The sequence below is a fragment of the Rhizophagus irregularis genome, chromosome 25, assembly GCF_026210795.1.
Source record: "Rhizophagus irregularis chromosome 25, complete sequence".
NCBI classification, from domain to species: Eukaryota; Fungi; Glomeromycota; class Glomeromycetes; order Glomerales; family Glomeraceae; genus Rhizophagus; species Rhizophagus irregularis.
This window is the reverse complement of record NC_089453.1, coordinates 1523465-1550062: the sequence shown is the minus strand read 5'-3', so window position 1 is coordinate 1550062 and position 26598 is coordinate 1523465. Positions and strand designations below refer to the sequence as shown.

Genomic DNA, 26598 nt, shown 5'->3' with positions numbered 1-26598 from the left:
AACAAAAAAAAAAAAAATGTCCAAACTTAATAAAGATATTCTTTTCTTGATATTTGAGGAATTACAAGATAATTCAAAATATCTCTTTTCATGCTTAATGGTTAATAGAATTTGGTGTGAAACAGTGATTCCAATTTTATGGAGGAACCCCTGGCGCTACTATGCTATTAATTATTGTAAAAAAAATTCTTTATATTCTATTATTACTTCTTATTTATCCAATGATATTAAAGAATTCTTATCGAAGAAAGGGATTAAAATTTCAGGTCAATCACTTGCATTTGATTATTTGTCTTTCTGTAGAAGTATCAATATAAAAATTATAGATGATATAATTTCCATTGGATCATCATCAGAATATAATCGATTTCTTTTACAAGAGGAAATTTATAGTTTCTTGATAAAGAAATGTCCAGAAATAAAGTATTTAAATATGCGTGGTACCTATGAGATAGTATACTCTCCGGAAGCAAAGGCCCGTCTTGAATCACTTTGTGAATTAACATGTGATACATTGATCGATCCTAGGTACTTTTACAGATTAGCACATATCTGTCAACAAATACAAGGAATCGTCATAATTAATAATAACTTAAATGCTAATCATGGAACTATTAAGTTAATCGAATTTCAAAAAAATTTAAAATATTTTGAGTGGGTAGATGACTTTACAGAATTTACAGAAGATTATGATTATTTTGATTGGGAAAAATTGGAAGATCCTTATACAGAAATTTTTGACATATTAAAAAACCATGCAAATACTCTTATTCATTTTGAAATAAGCCTTTATTTTGATTATAATTATTCTACTAATTATGATTATACATTTCTACAATATGCACTCCTAGAACTTCAAAATTTAAAAATATTAGAAATTAATTCTCCTCGATTTTTGGATATTGACGATTTTAATGAAAAATTGGAAATGGTGACTTATCGTGACCTTGAGATTATAGAGATAGATGTTATAGATATTTACCAAGTTACTTGCATAATAAAAAATAGCTTATATCTTAAAGAATTAAGGATCAATGATTTTCACTGGAATGATAATATTATTGATGGCTCTCTTAATTTTATTAATACAATTTGTGACAATTGTTTTTTAATTGAATATTTATCAATTCCTGTATTTCCATTATTGGAGAATCATTTTATTGAATTTGAAAGATTACTTAAAAAATGTCAAAATTTGCGATCATTAAATTTTAAAGACGCATGTTATGAAAAAGGGGAAGCGTTAGAATTTGGAGATTATTTGTCAAATGTGTTAATTAGAGAAGCATCAACAAATCTAATAAATATTGGAATTCCTTACTTTGACATTGAGTTTTCTTTGGAAACTTTAGAAAAATTCTTTGAAAAGTGGAAAGGACGACCTGCAGTTTCCTTATATTTTGATAACACTTATTTTTATCGAAAAGATAACTCATATATGAAACTGTTCGATAAATATAAGATTGAAGGAGTAATTAAGGATATAAACGCGTAGACAATTCAATTGTATTATTCGTTTATAAGGACCATTATTTATTAACAGTGGTATGGAATTTAGAAACATTAGTTATTTATTTATATGATTTATTATTATATATGAGAGCGGATTACATTTGTAAGAGAATACTTATCTCAGTTTCCGATTTTTTGTACTTTTATGTGATAAAATATTTAATTTTGCTACTTATTATAAATTTTAAAATTTCTATACTTGTATCTTAATTTAATTATGAAAATTTTTCAGAGTATGGTATAAATCAATTTAAGATTCTGTTTCACCTTCAAAAACATCTACTTTAAGCACAATTATTATAATAACCTTTATTAATTTTATTATTATTACATTAAATCGATTTAGGGGCAATAATTTTTCAAATATGATGTTAATATGGCCAAATTATATATTAATTGAAAAAGTGTTTGATATATATTACTAGGAAACGGAAATCGTTATTAAGTCCAAAGTGCTGTTTAAGGTCTTATTGTTGTACGTAGAAGTACATAGTCCTTCGTTACACTTCGGACTATAATGATTTAATAGTATGTAATATTTTGTGCTACAGTTGATTTTTTGCGAGTTTTTTGAGAGAAATTCTTTAATATTTACACGTACGTGATTACATTTTAGTTTTAATTATTATAAAAAAAAAAATCAATTTTATCACAGAAATAACTTTTTTTAATTTTTTGATCGCGGATGATAACTATTAATAAGGTAGTAGAATAAATTTGTCATGTGATGAAATATAATATAATTTAAAGGTTTTGAAAGAAACTTGCGTTTTATAATAATTTAATTTGTTAACCATTTTTCGGTTTTAAATTTTTTGTGAACTATTTCCAAATAAAACATGAATGATTTCTATTTATACTAATTATTTTATGTGACCTTCAAAATTTATATCGGACATTACTATATAAGTGGCAACTGAAAAATAATAAAGAAAGGGAATTTGAATTGTATAATGAGGAAGCTAATAAAAGTAATTAAGTATTAATAGTAAATAATCTAAATAAAATTATTATAAAGATGACTGACAATAAATTTGTGCTATATATATTATGTAAATTTTATGAATTATGTAAAAGGAATTTGCAAAAATGAAAGGAAAGCACTTGAATTTAAAAAATTTATATGATTATAGACTTTTATTGTCGCTTTAACTTTAAGTAGAAGTAATATTGTATTTAAGGAATTCATTGTTTAATTTATGCAAAAAAATACACTTACAATAGTCAATAAGTAAGATTTCATTTCATTTTATTTTTTTTGGTGTGATACAAATGTAAACAACATATAAATGAAGTTTCTATTATCAAAAATGAGGTGAAAACGGGACAAGTTTCCAAGAATATCCAAAATTTACATAGAAATTTGTAGTACATGGCCAACTTCGATTTAAGTAAAGTTGCTCAGCAGGTATGAAACCGCTCAAATATTATTAAAACAACTTTAATATTCATAACAACATTAGTTTTTTTCAGCGTATGTGTATTTGAGCCTATTTCATTTTATTGTAATAAAGAGTAAAAGCACTAATTTTTAAATGTGCTGCTATAAAAGTAACTGATAAATAATTTATTTATACAATATTTTTTAAGCTCGAGATTGCATATTTTATGCGTAGCCCCTATAAATTTTTTTTTTAAAAAAAAATTTCATCTTATTTTCCGTGCCTTATTAAGGGGAATAATGTAATTATGCGAAATTTTCACTACCTTACGTTACGCACCACAATCTGCATTGCGAACTTGCTACCTACCGGAATATAAATTTATCTATAAATTTTCAATAGTGTTAAATATAATAAAGTATGCGTGGTTTTATAAATTGCTCATTGTTTTTAACATGTTAATTTCTATTGTGGAAATTGTAACAAATTTTTTTCGATCATGTGAACATATGATGCCCCTAATTATACCGATTCTACCAATCAAATTATTCAAATTATTCAGTATAATAATTCGAAGGGCGACTGTGGGCTAATTTGATTATATTAATGTATAATTTAATACCTCTATAGCGATAAAAAAAAGTTTCTATATACGTAAATTCCAGTTAAAAGCCATCCTTCGTTAATGTTGTCATTATATAAAATAATCGATGACTTTTTTCGTTTACAAAAAAATGATCGGATATGACGCAACAATATTTCTTATACGTTGCACAAAATGTCATCTGTGTATTACCTAATTTCATTCACTTTTCTCTTACATCTTAAAATTCCATGTGTAAATTATTTTGCATAGTTTATGTTACCTAATATTCTATTATTATAACAAAGATTTACAACAGGAAAGTTTTTGCCAAATTCTTTACCGCTGATTAGGTGAACTATGATTAAATATTTCACGTTTTTTAATGATTTTTGTAGTTATAAGTATTATGATATCGAAAGTCCCTTTGACACGCCACGTGCCATGTTACCATTTTACATTCAATCTTTGACATTTTGAATAAAGCATATGAAAGAATTTATTATAACAATTACAACACATAATACGCCTTTTTCATGTAGCGTCCTGCGCAAAAAAAAAATATATTTAGAATATACGTTTGACATATGATTATCAATGACTATTTGTTATTTGTTTACGTCGCACGAATTCTATGACTATCCGATAATTTTATTATATTTTTTTTTTATATTATGATAATATTAAAACCGGATTAAAAAAAAGATTTCTAGAATAAACCGTGCAAAATAAAGAAACCGTGCAAAATAAAGTTTTTTCTTTTTTTCAAAGCCTCTAATTAATTCACCAATCGGAAAAGATATTTTTTTTTATAGTAACTGTTTATAATTGATAAGCATATTACCATTTTCAATCATTGTATTCTAATCTTGGTTAGATGGGAAATTTAGATTTATTTTTAAAATTTTAAAAATACAGGATAAATTGTCGTTTTCTAATTTTAAAAATGTATCTCAGTCGCACAATATCATTTCCATAACTTATTTTTATCCATGATTATTTAATTCATTTAACTCAATTTTGAGGATAATTTCCAAAACGGAATAAACAAAATGAAGCCTCTTTTTTTGTTGAATAGAAATCCATATATGTGAATCTCAATCGATTCGTAAATAATTCACTTTTTTTTGTAAAAAAAAAAAAAAAAATTATAAATATGACCTGAATTAATCCAGCGAATTTGCAATTTCATTTTTATTTAAAAAATTCATATTTCTTTTCATCTTTATTAAACTCTTCAAAACGAATTTTCAAGAAAACAAAAAAATGAGTAAAAACATCGTCGTATTGTGTGATGGTACTTGGAATAATCCAAAATCCAGAACTAACATTTTTGTATTATATAAAGAATTACTTGAAAGAGATTACCAACAACACGTTGTGTATATTGACGGCATCGGAATTGGAGAATCTCCCTTGAATTTTATCATAGATGGAGCTATAGCTCGAAATCTTGATATTAAAATCAAAGAAGGTTACAAGTATATAGTTAATCATTATAATCCTGGTGATGATATATGGCTTTTTGGCTTTAGTCGTGGCGCTTACACTGCAAGATGTATTGTCGGAATGATACGAAATTGTGGAATATTGAAACTTGATCGAAATACTACACCTGATCAAATTGACAAACGTATTGATCTTGCTTATGAGATTTATCGTAATAGAGATATGATTTATCATCCGGAAGGAAATGGATCGGATGATTTTAAAAAGTCATTCAGTTATCCCGATTCTGAAAAACCAATTATAAAATTTCTCGGACTTTGGGACACTGTTGGTGCTCATGGTATACCTGCTTATGTAATTGGAGAAGGTTTTGAATATTTGGAATTTTATGATCAAGTTGTACCTAGTATAGTTGATGTAGCATGTCAAGCTTTAGCCGTCCATGAAAGAACCTCTTTCTTTGAACCTTGTCGTATACTTTCAAATAGTTCTGGTACGGTCACCGTCAAAGAGACTTGGTTTCCGGGTGTACATAATGAAATAGGGGGAGGGACATTTTTAACCTTTAAAGGCAATGAAAGAATATCTAAAGCTACTACTTTGTGGATGATAGAAAATATCGTACAAGTTGGAGGTTTATTAATGCGTGATGATATTGAGACTTATCGTACTCGCTTATCTCCAGATTTTGGGCCTTCTTGGCACCTTAAAAATTTAATGTTTGATCGGAGCAATACCCTTCTCCCAACTCTCATGCTTAGAGATAGAGTTATTCCATTAGAATCTGATCCTGATCAAAAATTTTTAAGAAAAGATCTACTTTATAGAGATGGTGATTGGTTACTCCCATTTGGTACTAGATCTCATCTAAGTATTCAATACGCTTCGGATACATATGAAAAATTACGTGAAGATATGGAAACGAAGGGAATTAAATTATATAGCAATATAAGATACGATAAGGGTAGAAACGAAAGAGAACTTGTGAGGGCTCATTTATAATATAGAATAATCACAGGGATATGAGAAACATTCCATCATTCATTTCATTCATTTTAGATATTTCATATTTTAGTTATTGTGTTATCAAATAGTGTAAATTATCTTTGTAATAGAGCATTCAATTAGTAAATAATAAATTTTTCATTTAATTCATTAAAATATACAGTAGTATGTATACTAATAAATTCAATGTTAATTCAAGTTTCGAATGATCGTAATAGAAACTTGCTGATAAATGCAAAAGAAAATTGAATAATCTAGATCGTCCATTTATTATGATTTAACGTTTTAAGTTAGCATCATTTATTATAGGTAAATGCAGGCATTCTATATACAAATTTCTCGTAAAATTTATATAAACGACCCCTTCACTTTGCGACCACTATTTAACATCCACATACAATTAAGGTCGTACTTCTTCAAACTTTTCTAGATCAACTTCAGGTACGGCCACTCTTATGCTCATGACCACCTTATTGCAACTACGGAATAACGGAGACTAGGTAACCTTCGTCTCAACATCCAAACCTACTCACCCGCGATGATGGTCACTTCTGATCTTGTTGCGATTTTTCCTCTTTTTTACCTTACCATTTTTTTTCACTTGTCACGAACGTTTTATATGAAAACAATAGGCATAAATCATATTTCTACAAATATACAATGTGAGTGTTAGGACCAGCCTAAGCAAGCATTTTGCGAAGCTAAAGTGGGTAAGTGACTCTGCAGCACCATATAGTTTTCTATGAAGTGATCATACAGATGGTGGTTATATGGTATACTTGTAGTGACCATACATACGGTAGTGACTAAAGTGGTATACCGCGGCCACCCTTATGCTCATGACCACCTTATCGCAACTACGGAATAACGGAGACTAGGTAACCTTCGTCTCAACATCCAAACCTACTCACCGTGATGATGGTCACTTCTGATTTCGCTTCTTAAAGTTTGTCTACGTAAGTAACTGCGATTTTCCTTTTTTTTACCCTCACCATTTTTTTCCACTTGTTACTTACTATATCTGGCCAAGAGCAAGTATACCGTAATTTATTTTATTTAATTCATATAATAGAAAGAAATGATTATGAAAATGTTGAACACAAGTTACAGTAAGATGAAATTATAAATGAAAAAAAAATTTTTTAATATAAATATAAAAATGTTTTTAAAAATCAATTTAGATGTAATTATTATTTGTTGCTGACTTAGCCAAGTCTTTTAAAAACTTGTTGTCACCTGATCACCACGTTGAGCAACATTAATAGGTGTGACTGGAAAATACTTAGAAATCTTTTTTGTTGCGAGGACTTCATCTTTATTCTGGAGTGAAAGACTTCTCAACTGATCGTCATGATCGTCAGGAATTTCCACTTTCCAAAGCCTGAGCTTGTCTGCGTCAACATCAGCGAAATCAATTTGTTTTTCCATCTTGATGGCTTTTTTAAGATGGCCAACCAGCTTACTACCATCAATGTCAATGGGGAAAGTATTTGTGGACGCATTTCCCTGAACGAAACAGATAAGTGTAATAGTAGTTCAGGGACGTTTTACGTTTTCCTTCTCCCCATCTTCAATGAGATTTCGCTTTACCTGTTGTAAGAATAGCAGTGCGTTAATAAAGGAAAGTAATAACCGATTCCTCCTCCGGAATCGGCAGACCTTAACCAAGAGATTCCGTGCACGTAGCGAAGGTGAAAGCATTTCAGCAGTCCGATACGCTCTTCTTCCCCAGGAACGCATCCCAAGGCGTAGCACAAGTTGTGCACGTAGCGAAGGTGAAAGAATTTCAGCAGTCCGATACGCTCTTCTTCCCCAGGAACGCATCCCAAGGCGTAGCCCAAGTTGTGCACGTAGCGAAGGTGAAAGCATTTCAGCAGTCTGGTACGCTCTTCTTCCCCAGGATCGCTGTCCCAAGGCGTAGCACACTCATTACACTCATTAATATTTTTACATTTCGTGAAAAATACTAACCTTTAATTCACTTTTTATTGAAAGTACCTTTTGCGCCGCCCTTGACTTGTCATCTAGGTTGTCTATTAATATTTCAATTTCGCAACCTAAGGAAAGGGAATACGAAAGGGAAAGGGAAATACGAAAGAAAAAGGGAATACGAAAGGGAAAGGAAACGAAAGGGAAAGGGGAACACGAAAGGGAAAGGGGAGAACGACGGGAAAAAGGGAGAACGAAGGGAAGGGGAAAACGAAAATACGAAAAGGGAGGAAATACACAAACATACACACAAACCCACACTCCCAGCCCACATACCTAAAGGAAGACGTAAAGAAAAGGGGCCTAAGAGAAGACCTAATAAAGAGAAGACCTAGACAGAGAAAAGGTAAAGACGAAAAAAAAAAGATAAAAAAAATTAAAGGTAATGAGATATATTTATATTATACTCATTTACTTATTATGAGTCATGATGAAACTCACATCAAGATTATGTGTTACATTACGCGTGAGTAACTTTTATTCATGACCGATGAGTAATTACATCACACAGTTAGGTCATCAAGTTTCTTGTTATTTATGAAAGTAACTTTACGTTGGATTTCAATCTAGAAAAGAAAACTCTTTAATGGTAACTTTCAATCACGTGATTCGATTTGATATACTTCCCGAAGAGATTTTAACGCAAAATATTGTTTTCATTTCGCACGGTAAACTCTTCTGAAAGCATCAGTACAAATTTCTTCAATATTTTTAAAATGTTTATACTCATAATGGTCAATGTGCCTTTTAGAAATGGCTTCTACAATCCAGTTAAGCCATTCATTCTTTTCAGACATTTAATATATTATTGTTGCGGAAATATATATTTATTCGAGTGAAAAAAATAAAAAAAGTTTATCTGTCTCATAAGACCCGGATAATTAAAATCATATCCGCACGTTCCAAACTTTACAACTACCTAACATGTAAATTTATTCAAAAATCATACATATAACGATTTTTTGTACTGAACTATATATTTGTCAGGCACGGTAATACAGCAGTACATACTGTATATATTATAAGTTTATTACCCCTGTCGCACTAAGTGTCACTCATTATCACCTTCATACTAATTCTCTGAGTTTATAAATGACCTGGAATATTCGTTTACTTATCATATAGAATCACATGAATTTTATACAAGCCATAGAAATGCGACAATAAATTTTCATATACTAGGGGTGACATTTTCTTCACATGATGAGTTACTAACCGAGAGATTACTAATTTTAGTTTAAAATAGTTAAGAAGGGGAACATTAGGGTTTTTTTCCCTTCGGGAAAAAACCCTATTTTTCCCAATTCCCCATGAAATAAATAATACTTATGTGTGTATTATTAGTACAATCAGTTAATAAAAGAACGCGACGCGACGCGTTCTACTCTATATAACCCCCGATAGGATTTTCTACCTTTCTTTCATAATTCAATTCTTTTACACTATGGCCTGGAACACATTACTTTGATGAAAACGAGTTTAAGATTTGGACTATTTATAGGTTCCACAAAGATTGGATTCGTATATAGTCCTAACACTCACATTGTATATTTTGTAGACGTATGATCTATGCCCATTGTTTTCATATAGAATGCTGGAAAAAAATGGTGAGGGTAAAAAAGAGAAAAAATCGCAACAATAATGGAGTTTCGTTACCCACCTAAAGAGGGTTTTCCTACTTTGTAAATAAAAGTTCTCAACAATTTAGTGTGCCGATCATTTTTTTCTTTCCCAGATTAATTCAAAAATAGTTAATGATGAGGATTTACATATACAAGACTAAAGTGTATTAGGTAAAGAAACATTTCTAAATAAAGAAACTTGTTACCTCATTTAAAATAATTTGTTTCAGTGACGTACGTAATTTTTTTTTAAAAAATGATGGTTTAAACAATTGATGAAGTAAGTCATAATTTATACCTCAAAATATTTCAAAGGATTTGTTATTTAAATATTGGAAAAATATTATTTTTTAAAATATGTATTTAACGTATTTTAAGATATCATTGATGTTGTGGGTGGTGTAAAATCAAGTGGCGCACATAAAAGAGAGGTTGAAAATATGGAAGAATTCTCTGGATAAATAACGGAGAGAAAAAAGCAACCTTCTTTAGCAGGACCATCATTTGGTGATTTTGAAAAAACATTGATGCATTATGAAAAATCAATTCTGACTTTTTATGATTAAAAAAAAAATAGCTAAAGTTCTTCTTCTTCTTCTTCTTCTTCAAGTACAAAAGGTAAAGAAAGAACCTTCATGATGTCAATTGTACCCATCATATATCCTAGTAGAAAAAAAGTGAAGGTTAATGAACTTGAAGATCAATTAGAACCATTTGTTGCACTTGTTCAACAAAGAGAAACAGATAAAAAACTTCTTGAAATTATGGCAAGATCTTTATGATGATGTCGATCTACCAAGGTTGAGTCCAAATAAATTTCAAGATAGTTTCCATTTTGTGAATGGTAAATTACCTTTAATACGTAGAAATCATCGTGATCAAATCTATAATGCTATAATGAAAGCACTCAATGAAGAAAATAGTTCTAGAGGTCTACATATTTATGGACCTTCCGGTTTGGGAAAGTCTTACAGCTTGTATTATCTTGTTTCAGAACTTCGTTTACAACATGACTATAGAGTAACGTGTATTAATAATTGTGAAGGGTGGTGGTCATCTCATCAAATTGAACCTTATCAATACCTATTAAATGAACTTTTATGTACTTTCAACAAAGATGAATTAACCCCGCTTACCATAACTGATTGAGTTGAACTTGTAATGTATGAATTAAAAATAATGTACATTACAAGTTGTATGATGAAAGTTTATTACATAATGCAAAGGTTAATAGAATCATTGAACTCTTAAACAACCCGAGACAAATACTAGGTAATTTACTCTGATATTTTTTAATTCTTTTATCAAGGTTTTAAAACTATTTTTTACTCAATATTTCGATATTTGTGAATCATATCACTAATTCTTCTTTTCATTAGTTCCAAAAAATGTTTAATTTGGAGGAAAATGATTTCAAGAAATATATTTTGATAGTCATTATTTTATCATTACGTAATTTTTAATGGAATTCATCATTTTTTTATGTCACATCATTTTAGTCTAAATGAAATATCTCGTATGCATGAGATTAGGAACTTATGAGATACTAAATCAATATATCTGTTGATAATTCTGTTAAATTGAGTAAATTAGGGTTTGATGTAATATTTCTTATAATTAAATCGTCATTTTTCATGATGTTTTTATTTAATTTTGAATTTTGTTGTATTTTCTCATGATGATGTTTTAAGAAACTTGTTCTTTTAAAATAGAAATAACATATTTAATATTTGGACGTTCACTTGGTTCAGATTTCCAACATCATTATATTAATATAAAAAAATTTAAACTCGTTAATTACCTTGTAAATTATAATACTCAATAGGAGATCCATGAGTAACTTGTTCTCTCTTTCCGTTTAATATATCTAAAGTTAAACTTATAATAATTTGTGCCTTCAGCAGTTGATATCCACATAAAGGACTCCAATACTATATACAAAATTTTAATATTACTTAAAAAAAAAAAGATATTAAAATGATTGCACGGAATGCACGCCAACCTTCAAGTCTTTAAACCAGTTATGTTTAAAATTTTGAACTTTCTCTAGAAATTATCATACTTTTTTTAAATTCTTAAATATGATGTGCTTTCCAAGCAGTATATTTTATATTGTAATTTGGATATTTGTTTCATAAAATATGACATAAATAGATACCTTATAACAAATTCAGATATTATTGCCAATAAAAAATCTTCGACTGTTATATGGCCAAATAGTTATATTTATGATTGGAATAAAGCTAAATATAATTGAAGTCAAAAAATCGAAAACTAAACTTTTATAAAAATACTCTTAAATTGATTGTGTAACCTGAAGGAATTCGTTAATAACACATGATCAGATTATTTTGAACAATAAATTAGATTAACAGTTAATACCGTTATGACTAATAATTTGTAAGAGTCTAAAAGTACCGTCATATGACACAGATACAATAAGCACAAACCGATTATAAATTAATAATTGAATTTTGTATTTTAATAATTAAAAGTTTGAGAATAATTATTTATTAGAATGTGATCATTATTAATTGATGTAACAATTAATTAGAAGTAAATTAAACTAGTCGGAGCAACGGGATATTAGAAGTACAGTTATAACTAGTTGGAGTATAGATGCCATACATCTAAAATATAATGTCGCAATTCGCAATTATTTATTTTTACTTATAAGAAATTAAATAATAATAAAATTTAAAACCATGTATTATAATTATTTAAAATGCTGATTGATACCGTAATTATAACTAATAATTTTGTTTAAACATCAGTTTATAGTCAGTTTACAACAAATCAAGAATATATCATGTCAAAAATATATATATATCATGCCAAATTCACTACTCGCTTTCGTTATACTACTTAATTAAAAGGTTCAAAATGTCACAACTTCATGCTGATTGCCTCAACGAAATTTTTGAATATTTAGATAATAATAAAAATACTTTGTATTCATGCTTATTAGTCAATCATCTTTGGAGTGCAGTTTCTGTCAGGATTCTATGGAGAAGTATCAGAAATTATCGTACATTAATTATTTGCCTTCCAAATAAATCAAAGAAGATTTTATTTGAAAATGGAATTTCAATCTTAACTTCAAAACCTCTATTATTTAATTATGTAACATTTTGTAAATCTGTATCATTTCATGAGATCGATATTAATATTGAACGACTTCTTAAAAAACAACAATCTATTTCAATTCAAAGTTCAAAAGATAACATAACACAGGAAATATTTAGATTTCTTATGAGTCAAATAATTTCTTTGAGAAAATTAATTATTACAGAATTTACACCTGAGAACAAAGATATGAAGTTTTCTTTTAGACATATGAAACCTTTTAGATACGGAAATCCAACAGTTCCACCTTTGAAGACTCCTAAATTTTCACCTGAGAACATTATGAAGATTCTCACCGAATTAAGAGATAGGATGTTAAATAATCTCTCAGAATTCTACTGTTACTCAGATACTTATCCTGAATTTTTTTATCGGTTATCTCAAATATGTCATACTATACAAACATTAAAAATAAGTTTGACAACAGAAAATATTTCAAAAGAATTAATAGATTTAATTTCTGTTCAGAAAAATCTAAAGAACTTGTACATGTTACAGTTACGATACGAGGTAGGTTTAAATGATTTGCTAACAAGAATTCCTAATACTTTGATCAATTTTACTTATCATGGGATAAATATAAAGTTAACTTCTTTATTAGTTAATACTAATCTCTCAAATTTACAAGAACTCAAATTATATTGTAATAATTATGATCTTAGGATATTTAATTATAACATGGTTTTCGACCGATTTAAAAATTCTGATGATAGTGAATGTCATGAAAAATCACTTAGTAACTTAAATAACAACCTTAGTACGAATATATTAAATGAATTCTTGGAAAATAATGGAAGAAATTTAAAAAAATTTCATATTAATAAATATGGTTATGAGAGGAGTATATGTACATATTGTAAAAATATTAGAATTCTTAAAACAAACCTTACAAATAATGAATTAGACGTATTGCGTAATTTTTTTAAAGCCTTTCCATTTTTAGAAAGTATTAGAATTTGTTATCACGATTTAAAATTCAATGAGAAATTCTTATTTGAGGATGTTGTCAAATATTCGCCTAAAAACTTTCATAAGCTAAAATTATATTATTATAATTATAATGAAAGAGCAAAATCATCATTAGTTCCAGAAGAATTAGAATTATTTTTAGCAAGTTGGAAAAGTCGTGTACCACAGAAACCACTTTCTTTGGTTATTACTGGCTATCATACTTTTATTGAGAATGATGGAAATATGAAGGTAATTGAAAAGTATACTGAATTAGGTACTATTAAGTTAGTTAAAAAACCTATAGATAATTTGTATAAATACGATGGTATTGTATTAGATCAATTATCAAACAGATATTAAATAATTGTATAGGAATAAATTTTTCTTTACTAAATTTTTTTCAATACTTAAAAGTTATACATTTTAGAAGAAAAAAATTATTATTGTGTTTTAAGTTATATTATACTGTATATAATTCAAAGGCATTTATAACAGTAATTCAATGTGATAATTACAAATAAGTAAAAATTTTTATTTATATATATATACATTTTTATTTTAATAATAAAAAAGAACTATTATTGCTTCTTTTTTTCATATATTATTTGCTTCAAAAGAAAAAAATGGATTACAATGACTAATAAATAACTATAATAAAGATCTTGGTTTTTTTACTATATAATTAATAATGCCTAAATTGGTATATTCATTAAGTACATCCATATTTTCACTACTCAAAGTTGTATTATCAAAGATAATGGAAAGTTTGTGCGATTTCCTTTCTTTCCAACCTAAAATGAAAGTACTTAAGTCAGCTGGAAGTAATGTTGATATTGCATTATCTAAATACTTCAATTCAATTTTATAAAAATTTTCTTGTGAACAATCTTTGATAATTTCAAATATTTCTCTTTCATTTGAATTTCCAGAAATATTAATTTTAATACTTTCCAAATATTGTAATTCTTTAATAAACATTTCAAATATTTCTAGATTAGTATGACTATCTAGTCCGGTATAGATTTCTTTAATATTTTGACATGATCGAGCAATATAATTATTTAATAAATTATCACTATTTTTAATAGAAAATATTTTTATATTAGTTCCATGGGTATCTAAAAATCTAATTAATGTATTATTTGTTGGTTGAATAACATCATTACTAAATATCAATACTTCTAATTTTGATAAATTCAGATCATCAAATTTATTATAATTACTTTCACTCATAAGTGATAAATTAAGTTTTTTCAATTCATTAAAATTGTTCAAAAGTGAATACAAATTATCAATATTAATTCCAGAAATAGTTAAATTAATAATTGAATGAGGAATACTACTGAAAATTCTGTTTTCATTTTCTAATTTTTCGAATTGCCAAACATTTAGTTTTTCCAAATTCTTTTGAGCAGAAATAAAGTCAGCCAGGCTATCTGAAGTAGAAACATCTAATATCACATCCAAAACTCGTATTTTGCGACATGATAGTTGGTTATAGAAATATGAAGGAAGACCTGAATGGCAATAAAATTCTTCAAGGACTTGTAAGAAAGTGTTTACCCTAACTAATGAATCCAAGTAACTGGAGTATCTTATATCGTATACATATAATTCTTTTAAGGATGCTTGGTTCACAAGTAATTTTAATATCTCATTTGATACAATACGTAACTTTTCATCATTCAATTCATTATTAAAAATTTTTTTAATACCAGAATGGAAAAATTCATCAAGTAAGAATTTTTTGCAGAATGATGCATAATTAATGAAGGGAGTTATTAAAGTTGGGACTAAAATATTATTAGCACGCAAAATATCCATTGATTCATTTGGAAGACAAGATAGTAATGTTTTATAATCCAATCTATTCCTCCACAAAAGTCTTACAGAAATTGAACACCACAAGTGAGAAACGAGTAAACATGAATATAGGGAATTACCATCTAAATTTTTAAAGATTTCATAAAAACAATCTTCATTAAGTTGACTCATGTTTATTGATGAGGAGGAGTAATGTTTGAGAGTGGTGAGAATAAAGATGAAGATACCGATATTGAAAAGTTAATACTGAGACGAGAAGAGGAGGACAAGGATGATTCAAATCAGTCAATTATTTTATAACTATTTCAATTCAGATAATTCAGTAAAAAAATCTGTCAAATTATTTTAATTCGAATGATTGTATTTAAATCTTTTTTATCTCATATGGCATAATATTAATTCCGATAATTATCCGGATATTGTTATCTTTTTTATACATATTCATAGTAAAAATAGAAGAAAGGACAGAAAAAACTAAATATAGAATAATCACAAGAGGACTCACTATATATAGCTCTACGAGTTAAATTAAATAATAGAGATCGAAGATTTTATTATGATTTACGATTATGGGGATCTGTAAGAAAACGATTGTAATAAGTACAGTCAGCCCCCTTTATAGTCACACCCCTTGGGACCGAAAAAAAAGGGTGTGATTATAAAAAAAGTCATATGTTGTGACTATAGAGGAGGTTTTTCTAATATATTTATTAGTACATTGGGCCAAAATATGGTGTGCTTATAAAGGGGAATTTTATATGTTGTGATTATACAGGGGGTGACTATATAGGGGGTCGACTGTAATAGTAATAACAGATAATATTTTCAACATTAATTATCTCATGTCTTTTTTTTTTTTGGTAAACGTTAAAAATTTCTCAGGGCGAAAATCATTGTTTTATAAATAATAGACATTATTTATATATATGTAAATATATATTATTTCTTTTAAAAAAAGAAGAGTAACACAAGATTTACATATTGTTTCTAATAATAAAAAAGAATTGTTGTAATTTAGAATGACACCCGGCTTACGTCTTTGAAAACTTTTTAGAAATGGGACTATTTATTTTTGATTGGTAATTTATTAAAACGCAATAGTAATTGTAATTGCATCAAATAATAAAAACGGAAAAAAAAAACTTCTGTATATTATACTATCATTTAAAATAAGGATTGTTTTACGAAAAAGAGGTATCGAGATAATCGGATTAGAATTTTAGTATTATTTTAGATATTCGTTTGTTTATGAAATAAAAAAACTCCACAAAAAGTCAAAGACTAATAATTTAAAAAACAAATCGAATCAAAATGAATCCAATCACCAGTACCAAAACCAGTTGTTATTATCATTTCTGAAGTAACTGAAAAACCGGATAATCCTACCGACTCATGCTCTATCATGTAAAACGCAAGTTCACTTTGAAAAAAGTTTTTACTCTACAATTGTTCTTTTTATTACTTCCGATGAACATAACTGAAGAACGGAATAATTCCTCTTTTTTACTGACCTGGTGCTTATAAATCTCTTAACGATTTACAAAATGAATTAATTTAATTTTTTATTTTTATTTTAATTTTTAATTTATCTTGTAATTTATATGTCCGGAGCGCAGTTCTAAATTCCCATTTTAATATTTTGTATTTTATTTATTCGTAACTTTATAACACGTGATATACTGTATAATTACTGTAGTTACTTAATAAGCGACGGACTTCGTTTATCTAGTTGACCTTTTTACAGAAGTCAGAGATCAGACACACGATCTATATTTGATTCTTCATCAATGAATTAATCTCCAAAATCTTATGGATTTAATACATTCCTACACGAACAAATACTCGCTGATGCGACAGGTGATGTTTGATTTCATCACATCTCTCTAACAACAATTTTACCAAGAAATTTGGACTCGACACAATCAAGCCCTATATGATTGGGAACGTTCCATCAATATCGCTAAACGTAAAAAATGCCAATTACGAACGACATAAACGAAATCAACGTGATCAACAAATACACAGACAATCTACCAACGCTTTAGTAACACGTCCTGACTCGCTCCATACGGCTCCTGATCACGCGCTCCTATTTAGCATTACTCCGAATACGTTATGGATGGTCCTTATCACATCGAATTATTTACACTCGGGTGGATGGACATCGTTTTTACATTATACTTCTTATTTGGATTATTTTAATGACAATAGACAATTTATAGATTTCTTTTCTTTTTTTTCTGTTTCTTTAAATTTGGTTTCTTTTTCGTTTTCTTTTTCTGACAATGCTGGTCATTTTTCTTTAAATAATAGGCAGGACGATCCTCGCGAGGGTTGGGTTTATACTGGTATGTAGTAGTTTCATTTGTAAGGACTCAGCTCCCAAATTTGTCATTGTCTCTATGTTATTTTAATAATAAAAATTTGAATCATAATTTGTTAACAAATTTTTAAATATGTGTATAATTTTTTTAAAGTGTTTATATTAATGAATTTTCTATAAAATTAAATCATGAATTCATGATTTATATCATGAAAGAAATATTGATTTTCGACTTTGAAAAAAGTTGAATGAATGAAAGTTAAAATTGAGAAATGTAATCTAAAGCTTAACAGCACTGGTAGCAGAACTAACTAATTATAAGTAAAGAGAAATTTTCGTACAGACAAAATTATATTCAAATAAAAATAAAACAAATGATCATATCATTCTTTCCTATTCAAAAAAATATAATGAGAAAATACTAGTTAGGTAGAATTTTAAAGTAATGGTTTGTTGAGATGAAAATCTTTTTAAACAAAATAAAATTCAAAATAAAACTTTTTTCACAAAAATTAAACGAACATAAATAATGAATATTACACCTCTTATTAATTATAGTATTATCAACGTTAATATTATTATCACTATCAATATCACTTTCGTCTGAATTTTTGTTATCGTTATCCAAACCTTTTACTGTATCTTTTAAATCAAAAAAAGTGATGCACAAACTTAGTTTTAGCAAAATTATAATTAAATTAAAAAAACCAATGTAAATTTTTTCACGTCCCACGCTTTTATCATATTTTTCAATAAAACATTTAATTTTATTATAAAAGATTTTTACTTAAAAATTCTTGTATATTATTATTCTATAATTTTAAAAACAATAAAAATTTAATTTTATTATAAAGAGATTTTTACTTAAAAATTCTCTATATTATTGTTCTATAATTTGTTATCAAATACATATTATATACAAAAAGTTAATTTTAACAAATTTCATATGAATACAAAAAATTTACAAAATCTGGATGAAGTGAAAACAACAACTTGAAATAATGGAATTTCTTGTGAGTTTTGAATGCTTCAGGTGTCTCCGAATTGAGGATTGTTTGCTAATTGGTTCTGTCACAAACATTCACTAGTGCATTGTTTATAACAAAAATTTTCTGGGGAAAATTCTAAAAAACTCCGATATGACTATTGCTCATAGTAACTCATATACTGTAGTTACAAAAAAAAAAGAAAAAAGAAATTTAATTCTTTTTATAAATAGAAAGATTTTAATCTAAATATTTTATAATTAATAAAATATTTACAGAATTTTATTAAGAGAGAATTTTGACCTCGTCAAAAATCATATATTTAATATTTTTAGTAAGAGAGAAATTTTTGTGCAAAGTTTAAAATGTTTCAAATATAGAAATTTTTCAGCGCATCATTTTTGGTTGATCAAAATTTATATATGAAGAAAATGCTATTGAGAAACCTAGAAAATAAAGTTGAGGGCGTACTAAAAAAAATCATTTTCCTATAGTAGGGGGAGTTGAATGATTTTTACATTCTCTCCCCTGTTGTTCATTTAGTGCGTTTCATAAGTAAAAGTCTTCAGGCTTGACCTGATAGTAGTCAATATTCTCGTATCAAAAGGTAAGAAAATTTATTATTTTACGTAGCTCTTTAGTTCTTTGATGAATTAATTGTATATAAAGCTGATTATGACGTATTTTTTGGGACCCAAAAGATCCTTTTCTCATGACCTGAAGACTCATATGAACGCCTTCAAGTACGAGAATCTTACTATCCTTTTTAATATCGGCAATTTCGGCATTAGTTTTATTTAATATTTTATATGGAAATACGACGATTATACCGAGCGAAAGAGACGAAAGTATAAATTTTATACGACGGAAAATACACGATTTTTTTTTAGAAAAAAAATACGAGGGCGACTTATTTAAAAAATAACTTTAAAAAATAAAAATGACGAAATCGTAAATTTTTAAATCTCGAGTTTTCAAAATTCTTATTTTTCGACTATTTCTTCTTCGTAATTTCGATAATAATAATAAACTTCTTTTCCTTATTTTATTATATGCATTTGATTGGCAGGTTTAAAAATCAGAAATATTTTGTAACAACTGCGATAGTTTTTGCCTCTCGATAATTTGCTGCGCTACATTATTGTATGAGCTCTAAGATATTCTTATACTCAAATAATACGAATTGCAACCAAATGTATTATTGTTTCCTGATTGCAGTAACACATTGATCACTTTAACGTTTATTTTAAAGAGAAAAGCTTATTTTGAGACCAATTATATAAAGTATTATTTGACATCATTCCTTAGGTAATGTATAAGTAATCTTAATTATTTTTAAATTTTTTGCATGGGAGCAGCAGACCATAATAGTACGATTTTTTGTTTCTTAGCGAATAATGAAATCCTTGTAAATTTGTCAATTCAATATTCTACAATAAATAAACCTAAACATACTAGTAATAAAAAATTTTTAGTTAAGTAATTTGATAACTGTCATGTGCTCTACAAATAACGCATTTATGAAATTGTTAATAGACGAACTTAATATTTTTAAAGCAATTAATTTATCATATTTAAGAATACTTGAATTAAACATTAAACATCAAAATTCATCTGGTATTCTTGAGTCCGTGCCCGGCTACAATCCTATTTAAAAGAGAATTTTAATAAACTCAAATGGAATGATAAATATAAATTAACACTCCAACTTGCATAATTAGTGAATTATTTAGTGATTTGGTAACATAATAATTTATTGCATTTACATCAAATAATAAACTAATATATATTCATTTTAGTATGTATAAAATGTACTTATACATCATCAAAATAGAATAAAGTTAGCAAACTTTGGTTTATCAAGAAAATAACTAATGCATCATATAATCCAGTAGATATCTTGTTCCTATGTTGACAAAAAATATTTTTGATTTATACATTTGGAAATGGTTTATATACTTATTATTTTATATTTTAATAATTGGGAAAAGTTTTTTAAAAAAAAGATTATTTAAATTACAAACTAAGAAAGTTGTAAAATATTTACTATTGGTCTTGGTGTTTAAATAATTCTAAGAAAAGAATAATATTTGACTAAAATATTAAAAAAAAAGAAATTATTTAAATTACAAACTAAGAATCTTTAAAATATTTTACTACTCTAACCTTAGTAAATAAATTTAAAAGGAATAAAATAAAGAACAATTTTTGTTAAATGTATGATATCAATTGTCCAACCCAAATGACTGAACTTAGGGAGTGGCTCATCCACAGGCTTGTTATACGAGTCACTCACTCGATTTTACTAGTAAAAAATTGAATGAAATTCTTGAAAGTAGAAATTCACAAGCTAGTGCAAAAGTGAATGAAATGCTAGTAAGTGAAGAATTGGAAGATTGTATAATTAAAGATATAAATTATAAAGTACTTAGGTATATAATATAGTACATAAAAAAATGTTTATACCTTCAACTCAAAGAAATTTAGGAATGATTTTCTTGGAATATTAGAGTGCTGACGTTATATTCTCCTTATTAACTTAGAAAATCTAAATTTTACAATTATTTTATTGTAAACCAGTGTAGTTCAAAATAATTTTTATGCTAAAAACTGCAAAATTTTATATGTAATATAGTATACTTAATTCTTACTTTTTTTTGTATTTAATTGATGGATTGTCCATATCAGGAAATTTTTAATCACGTGAAACAATTTTCTTTTAATGAAATTATTGAAATTATTGAAATTATAAGAAAGGCAAAAATAATTAAAAAATATAACGTTATGAATAAATTTCTATTGATTGAGAACTGTTTTAATGAAATTAAGTTTACTTTTTGAAACTATCTGTCTTTATGTTGAAAAAATAAACACATTTATTATAAGCACTGAAAAGTGAACTTTTTAAATTTTGTTATTGAACTTACTGCGGAATTATATGAAATTCTTTACTTATTTTGTTACCGATATTTGATATAATTTGATTGATATGTATTTTAGTTGCGATTTTGACTAATTAGATTAGCGTCACTATGATCGGGTTACCTATGACACTCCTACGAGCAAATGTTACAATATTTTTAATATTTTTTTTATAAAAAGCAGGTTAATAAAAAGAAAAAAAAATCAGGCAATGGCAAAGTAAACTGTATGTTGCTGGAAGCTTCAAATATTACCATGGAATGGCATTGTCAAAAAATTTCAAGGAAGCATGTTTGAAAGATCCTGTGTTAAATATAAGACTAATACGTATGTATAGATGCAGAACTAAAGAAATGTATTTACACGCGGAATTGAACGTATTGACCAGCGTAATGAATTGCCTTTTCTGGACCATATAAGAAGTTATATAGTCGATAAGAGATAGTCAAGTTGCATTTTGTTGATTTCCTTTTTAATGAAATCTCGTTATCACCCGATTCTTATGTACTATATTGTCTCAACGCCTAAAAAAATACGTGTGCCGATAGTCAGAACTTAAAGTTCATTAATATTGATATATGTGTATATTGGATGTATTTCATATTATAAAATAAAAAATGTCACAATAGTGTACATTAAACACGGACGAGAGCATCGGAAAGATTAAGTTTATATACCAATTTTTCATAAATAATTGTGTTTATTGTATGTTTGTATAACTCACGTATTTCGCGTTTCTTTTTCGGAATACATAACGTAAAAGAATTATATTGACTAGTAAATAAAAGGTTAACAATAAAAATAGCAAGGGAGAAAATTCACCGTGATTATAAGAGTATTATAATATTTTATTATTATTGATCTATTTAAAGTATCTTTTTTTAAGCAAGATTTCCACTCAAGAAATTTTTAACCGCAAAATGAGCTATTGAGTCTCTTTCAAAATTGGATGATATTGTGTCTCTGACTTTTAATGGTTTTCTGCTAAGAATTTCCGGTTCATCTTTGGACACTTGGTTTGGAATTGCAGTTTCCAAGAATGTGAAAGTCAACTCCCAAATTGTTTTTATACATTACTGTAAATGTACCTCTCATTTTTTAAGTTATAACCAAAAAACGTGTAAGGATTTTGGATTATTTGTGTTTTGTTTTTATTGGATGTGTAAGGAGGAGTATTACTGGGTGCGTTCACAAATTCAATTTGATTGGATTTGGATTGGATCGCCAATCCATTGGATTGGACCAAAAATCTAATCCGTGTTCACATATTAAAGGAGTAGATTTTTGATTTTATATCACATTTTGATACTACTATCTTACGTATCTTACGCGTTTTAATAAAAGAAAAAGAAAAAAAATTTTTAAAAAAAATTTATGTCATAGGGGTCAATAAGGAGTAACATATAGTGGTAGGTAGGATGGGTAGTAGTATGGTATATTCAATCGTATACCCTGGATTGGAAATTTAATAGTAAAATCCAATCTGGTGGTTTGGCACAATCTAATTATAATTTGTGAATATAGATCGGATTGAGCCATCGCCTCTAATTGAATTTGTGAACGCACCCACTGTATTTGTGAATTAGTTTTGAGACTGAAGATCTTTATTTATCAGATGAAATAATTTTTTAGGAACATTTTCTGGTAGAACTATACAAAATCTTTAGTGTTTGGTGAAGTTGAGCTTTCCATCATATTTGTGTTTCCAAAGTTTTTTGATGGATTTTATTGTACGTTATTGCTCAGTAGTGTATTGGAAGTACGTATCTTCATTTTATTTTAGTAACTTTCTTTTTTTATTTGTAATAAGAAAAGTACATGTTATTTATTTACTTTTGGTTTAAACCAATAAATACAGTATACTCACAAAAGTTTTTGAAGAAACTAAAATTTTTCGAATGAAGAAACTATAGTTCAAGCAGCATATCTAAAATTGAATTATAGTTATAATCACGGTATCACATGCTTTAGTATATAAATGACGCGACGCGATTGATGTCGTGTATTAATTGATATCACATTGTTTATTAATCATATGAATAAGTTTATAAATGTTATTTAGTACATGAATTTATTGATTAGTTTTTTTATTTATTCTCTACTAATTGTTTTTGAAATGATTTGAAATTAGCCTAACATGCGAAGATTTTCAGATAAATTATAAAATAGCAGTATGTAAGCAGTTAGTATTTTTGTCAATATAATTATTTTTTAACTACGTGAAATTATTGATAAAGGTAGAATGAAGATCAATATAGTTATATTATTTTTTTAACTACGCGAAAATCATTACGAAAGTAGTCTGAAGATCAATATAATTATTTTTTCAACTACACAAAAATTGTTGACAAAAAGTAGATGAAGCGATGAATAATTAATTACAGATTTATTCTACAAATTAGTACAAATTTATAAGTTTCATATGAATTTAAAAAATATTGAAAAAATTGTACGAATTTTGTTTAAATGAATATAATATAATAAATAGTTACAAATTTAAAATATAAAAATTGTACAATTTCTGTTTATTAAATATAATAAATCTTATATTTAAATTTTACAAAAAAAAAATAAAATTTGATTCAACTGTACGATTACTGAATGAAATTGCAAAAACTAAATAAAAATTGTACAATTTTCATATGATGACTTTTCACTGGGAATATATTTGCGTTCTTTGCATTTATTAATAAATTAAATGAATTCATTGTTGGATAAATTGATATTAAAACAAGTAAATTTAATTAATTACAAAAAACCCGCATAAATAAAAAATCCGGGTATAATACAAATTTCAGGGGGTTAACCTTGTCTACCATGTACTATATTACTCGATTTTTTTTTTATTAAAACTTGTATAATAATCAGAAAAATATTTACGTGCAATACCTAGGCAAATTATAATATTTAAATAATGAAAATCAGGAGAAAATGTGCCTTTTTTTTTGGTTAAAAAGGGAGGATACGATACATTGGGGATACTTTAGTCAACCGTAAATGGACGAATTAGAAAGAAAATTGACCCGATTAATAATAATAAGACTTTGGGAGAATAATAAAAAAAGAAAGGGCTTACGTTTTTTCTTGGCAATCATGCGAAATAATTGATCATTTGCATGATTTTCCCTAGTGTTTATGCAAATCAGATCTGAGTTTTTTTAGTATTGTGCTCTTCGGGGCATTTACTATACTTGTCATTGAAATTAATTCCGGCATATGGAACTTATGCGAATATTTATGCGATACAAAAATAGAAATTCATTTACATTTTACAGTAAGTATTTATCAACAATCAAGGTTAGGTACATTTCTCCGAAATCATTTTACCGAAATCAAATCATCGAAACATTTCACCGAATCGTCCATTCCATTTGAAAACATTTATTCACGAAAAAGTAAGTAAAAAAAAAATAAGATTAATAAACGACGAGATAAATTACTAGATAAATAAGGAATAAAATTATTTACTTTTAGTAGTATTACTTTGTTTTTATAACTTTAAAACTTTTGAAATGCTAAATAAATTTAAAATGAACTTTTTTCTAAAAAAATTTTGAACAAATTACAATTAATACACTCCTTTCTAATTCAAATTGTTCAATAATTTCGTTTTTGAATGATATTTTTTTTTGAATCAAAATTATTATATTTTATTATCAATAATAAAACTAATTAAAATTTAAAAATTTTGCGATTTATAAATGTATTATAATCAATACTATATACTCAATCCAAAGTTACATTTTTCATAATTTGATTTGGGAAAAATGTGGGATACATTTCTCTAAAATTAACATTTATAATAATAAAAAATTGCGGTGTAAAAAATATTCATGAATTCTTTTTTGTAGTCTTCCAAGTAATATAATTTTTTATTTTACATATTGATTATAAAGAAAGAATAATTTTATTGGCGGTCGCTTTATCATTAATTAATAAGCATGCTTTTGAATTTTAATAAAGTTATCTTATTATTATTTAATGTTTTAGTTCGTAATAAAAATAAAAAGTATAATACATAAGAATATATAGAAATAATAGAAACTAGAGAAATAATTTAATTGATTCACGTCTTCAATATACTGTAATACCGATGGGATAATAACTTAATGACATAATAACAATTAAGAATCACAGTCATATTGATCAAAATAAAACTTTGCAGAATTTCCATGTATACGAAAACAGGTATTTTCATTGAAAGAACCTCGGACTTTCTGTTCCCTAGCAGAAAAATGAACTTTCGCAACTACATAGTACTCTTGATCTGAAAAATCAATTTCTTGAAAGTTACTACCAGCAGTTCCATCACAAGCATGGTAATCTCCTTTTCCGTCACCAGCTATGCGGTTATTATTTGAATCTTCTATCCAAATTCTACAAGCACCAGCATTCATATCTAAATCTACGCCGACACTATATGCTATATATCAAACCAAAATGTCGAATTATTAGAAAAAGAACATGGAGAAAATACCGAATGTAAGAACTTTACCTTCAATGACCGGAACAAATGTCATGTAGAAAAACATGAAAATAGCGGTAAGAAGGTAAAAGCTTTGAGGTCTCATATTGGTGTTAGATTTATAATATTACGTTTTGTTATTTTTAATTACGACAATTCGGTAAAAAACAAAATTTTTGGTGGGCATAGTAAGGTTATATATCTATATCTTTTTTTATTTATTATCAACCATAACCATAAAGGGAAGTTAATCAGACGCATTTGCCAAGCTTTTTCTCATAATTTGTTTGGTTCTAAAACCTCTTCTTAGTAGATTTTCAAATAATTCATTCTAAAAACCTATAATTGGCAAAAAATTTCGCACATCTCGGATTTTTTTGTGACATTGTAAATCAATACCTTAACACTATTATGCCTGTTATTGTTTACGGTTACTACAAAACTAAAGAAAATGAAAAG

The 26598-nt window shown here is 27.1% G+C and overlaps 7 protein-coding genes across 7 annotated transcripts; 4 read left to right on the top strand and 3 right to left on the bottom strand.

Annotated features, from left to right (window-relative positions):
* Positions 1–16: 16 nt before the first annotated feature.
* Positions 17–1495, top strand: OCT59_016820 (uncharacterized protein; the record flags this gene model as incomplete). The annotated part of the gene is made up of 1 exon (XM_066145933.1): positions 17–1495. One exon carries the CDS (start codon positions 17–19, stop codon positions 1493–1495), a length of 1479 nt encoding a protein of 492 aa, XP_066003669.1.
* Positions 1496–4530: 3035 nt separating this feature from the next.
* On the top strand, positions 4531–6104 carry OCT59_016819 (uncharacterized protein). The gene has a single exon (XM_025317533.2). It carries the CDS (start codon positions 4744–4746, stop codon positions 5926–5928), a length of 1185 nt encoding a protein of 394 aa, XP_025178115.1. The 5' UTR covers positions 4531–4743; the 3' UTR covers positions 5929–6104.
* Positions 6105–7467: 1363 nt separating this feature from the next.
* OCT59_016818 (uncharacterized protein) lies at positions 7468–7800 on the bottom strand (the record flags this gene model as incomplete). The annotated part of the gene is made up of 2 exons (XM_066145932.1): positions 7468–7521; positions 7591–7800. The coding sequence occupies 2 exons, from the start codon at positions 7798–7800 to the stop codon at positions 7468–7470; spliced, it is 264 nt and encodes an 87-aa protein (XP_066003668.1).
* A 2639-nt stretch (positions 7801–10439) lies between these two features.
* Positions 10440–10691, top strand: OCT59_016817 (uncharacterized protein; the record flags this gene model as incomplete). The annotated part of the gene is made up of 1 exon (XM_025332048.2): positions 10440–10691. One exon carries the CDS (start codon positions 10440–10442, stop codon positions 10689–10691), a length of 252 nt encoding a protein of 83 aa, XP_025178114.2.
* A 1734-nt stretch (positions 10692–12425) lies between these two features.
* Positions 12426–13979, top strand: OCT59_016816 (uncharacterized protein; the record flags this gene model as incomplete). Its single annotated transcript, XM_066145931.1, has 1 exon — positions 12426–13979. One exon carries the CDS (start codon positions 12426–12428, stop codon positions 13977–13979), a length of 1554 nt encoding a protein of 517 aa, XP_066003667.1.
* A 288-nt stretch (positions 13980–14267) lies between these two features.
* On the bottom strand, positions 14268–15614 carry OCT59_016815 (uncharacterized protein; the record flags this gene model as incomplete). The annotated part of the gene is made up of 1 exon (XM_025332047.2): positions 14268–15614. The coding sequence occupies one exon, from the start codon at positions 15612–15614 to the stop codon at positions 14268–14270; it is 1347 nt and encodes a 448-aa protein (XP_025178112.1).
* A 10184-nt stretch (positions 15615–25798) lies between these two features.
* On the bottom strand, positions 25799–26245 carry OCT59_016814 (uncharacterized protein; the record flags this gene model as incomplete). The annotated part of the gene is made up of 2 exons (XM_025326051.1): positions 25799–26097; positions 26170–26245. 2 exons carry the CDS (start codon positions 26243–26245, stop codon positions 25799–25801), a joined length of 375 nt encoding a protein of 124 aa, XP_025178110.1.
* Between the last annotated feature and the right edge of the window lie 353 nt (positions 26246–26598).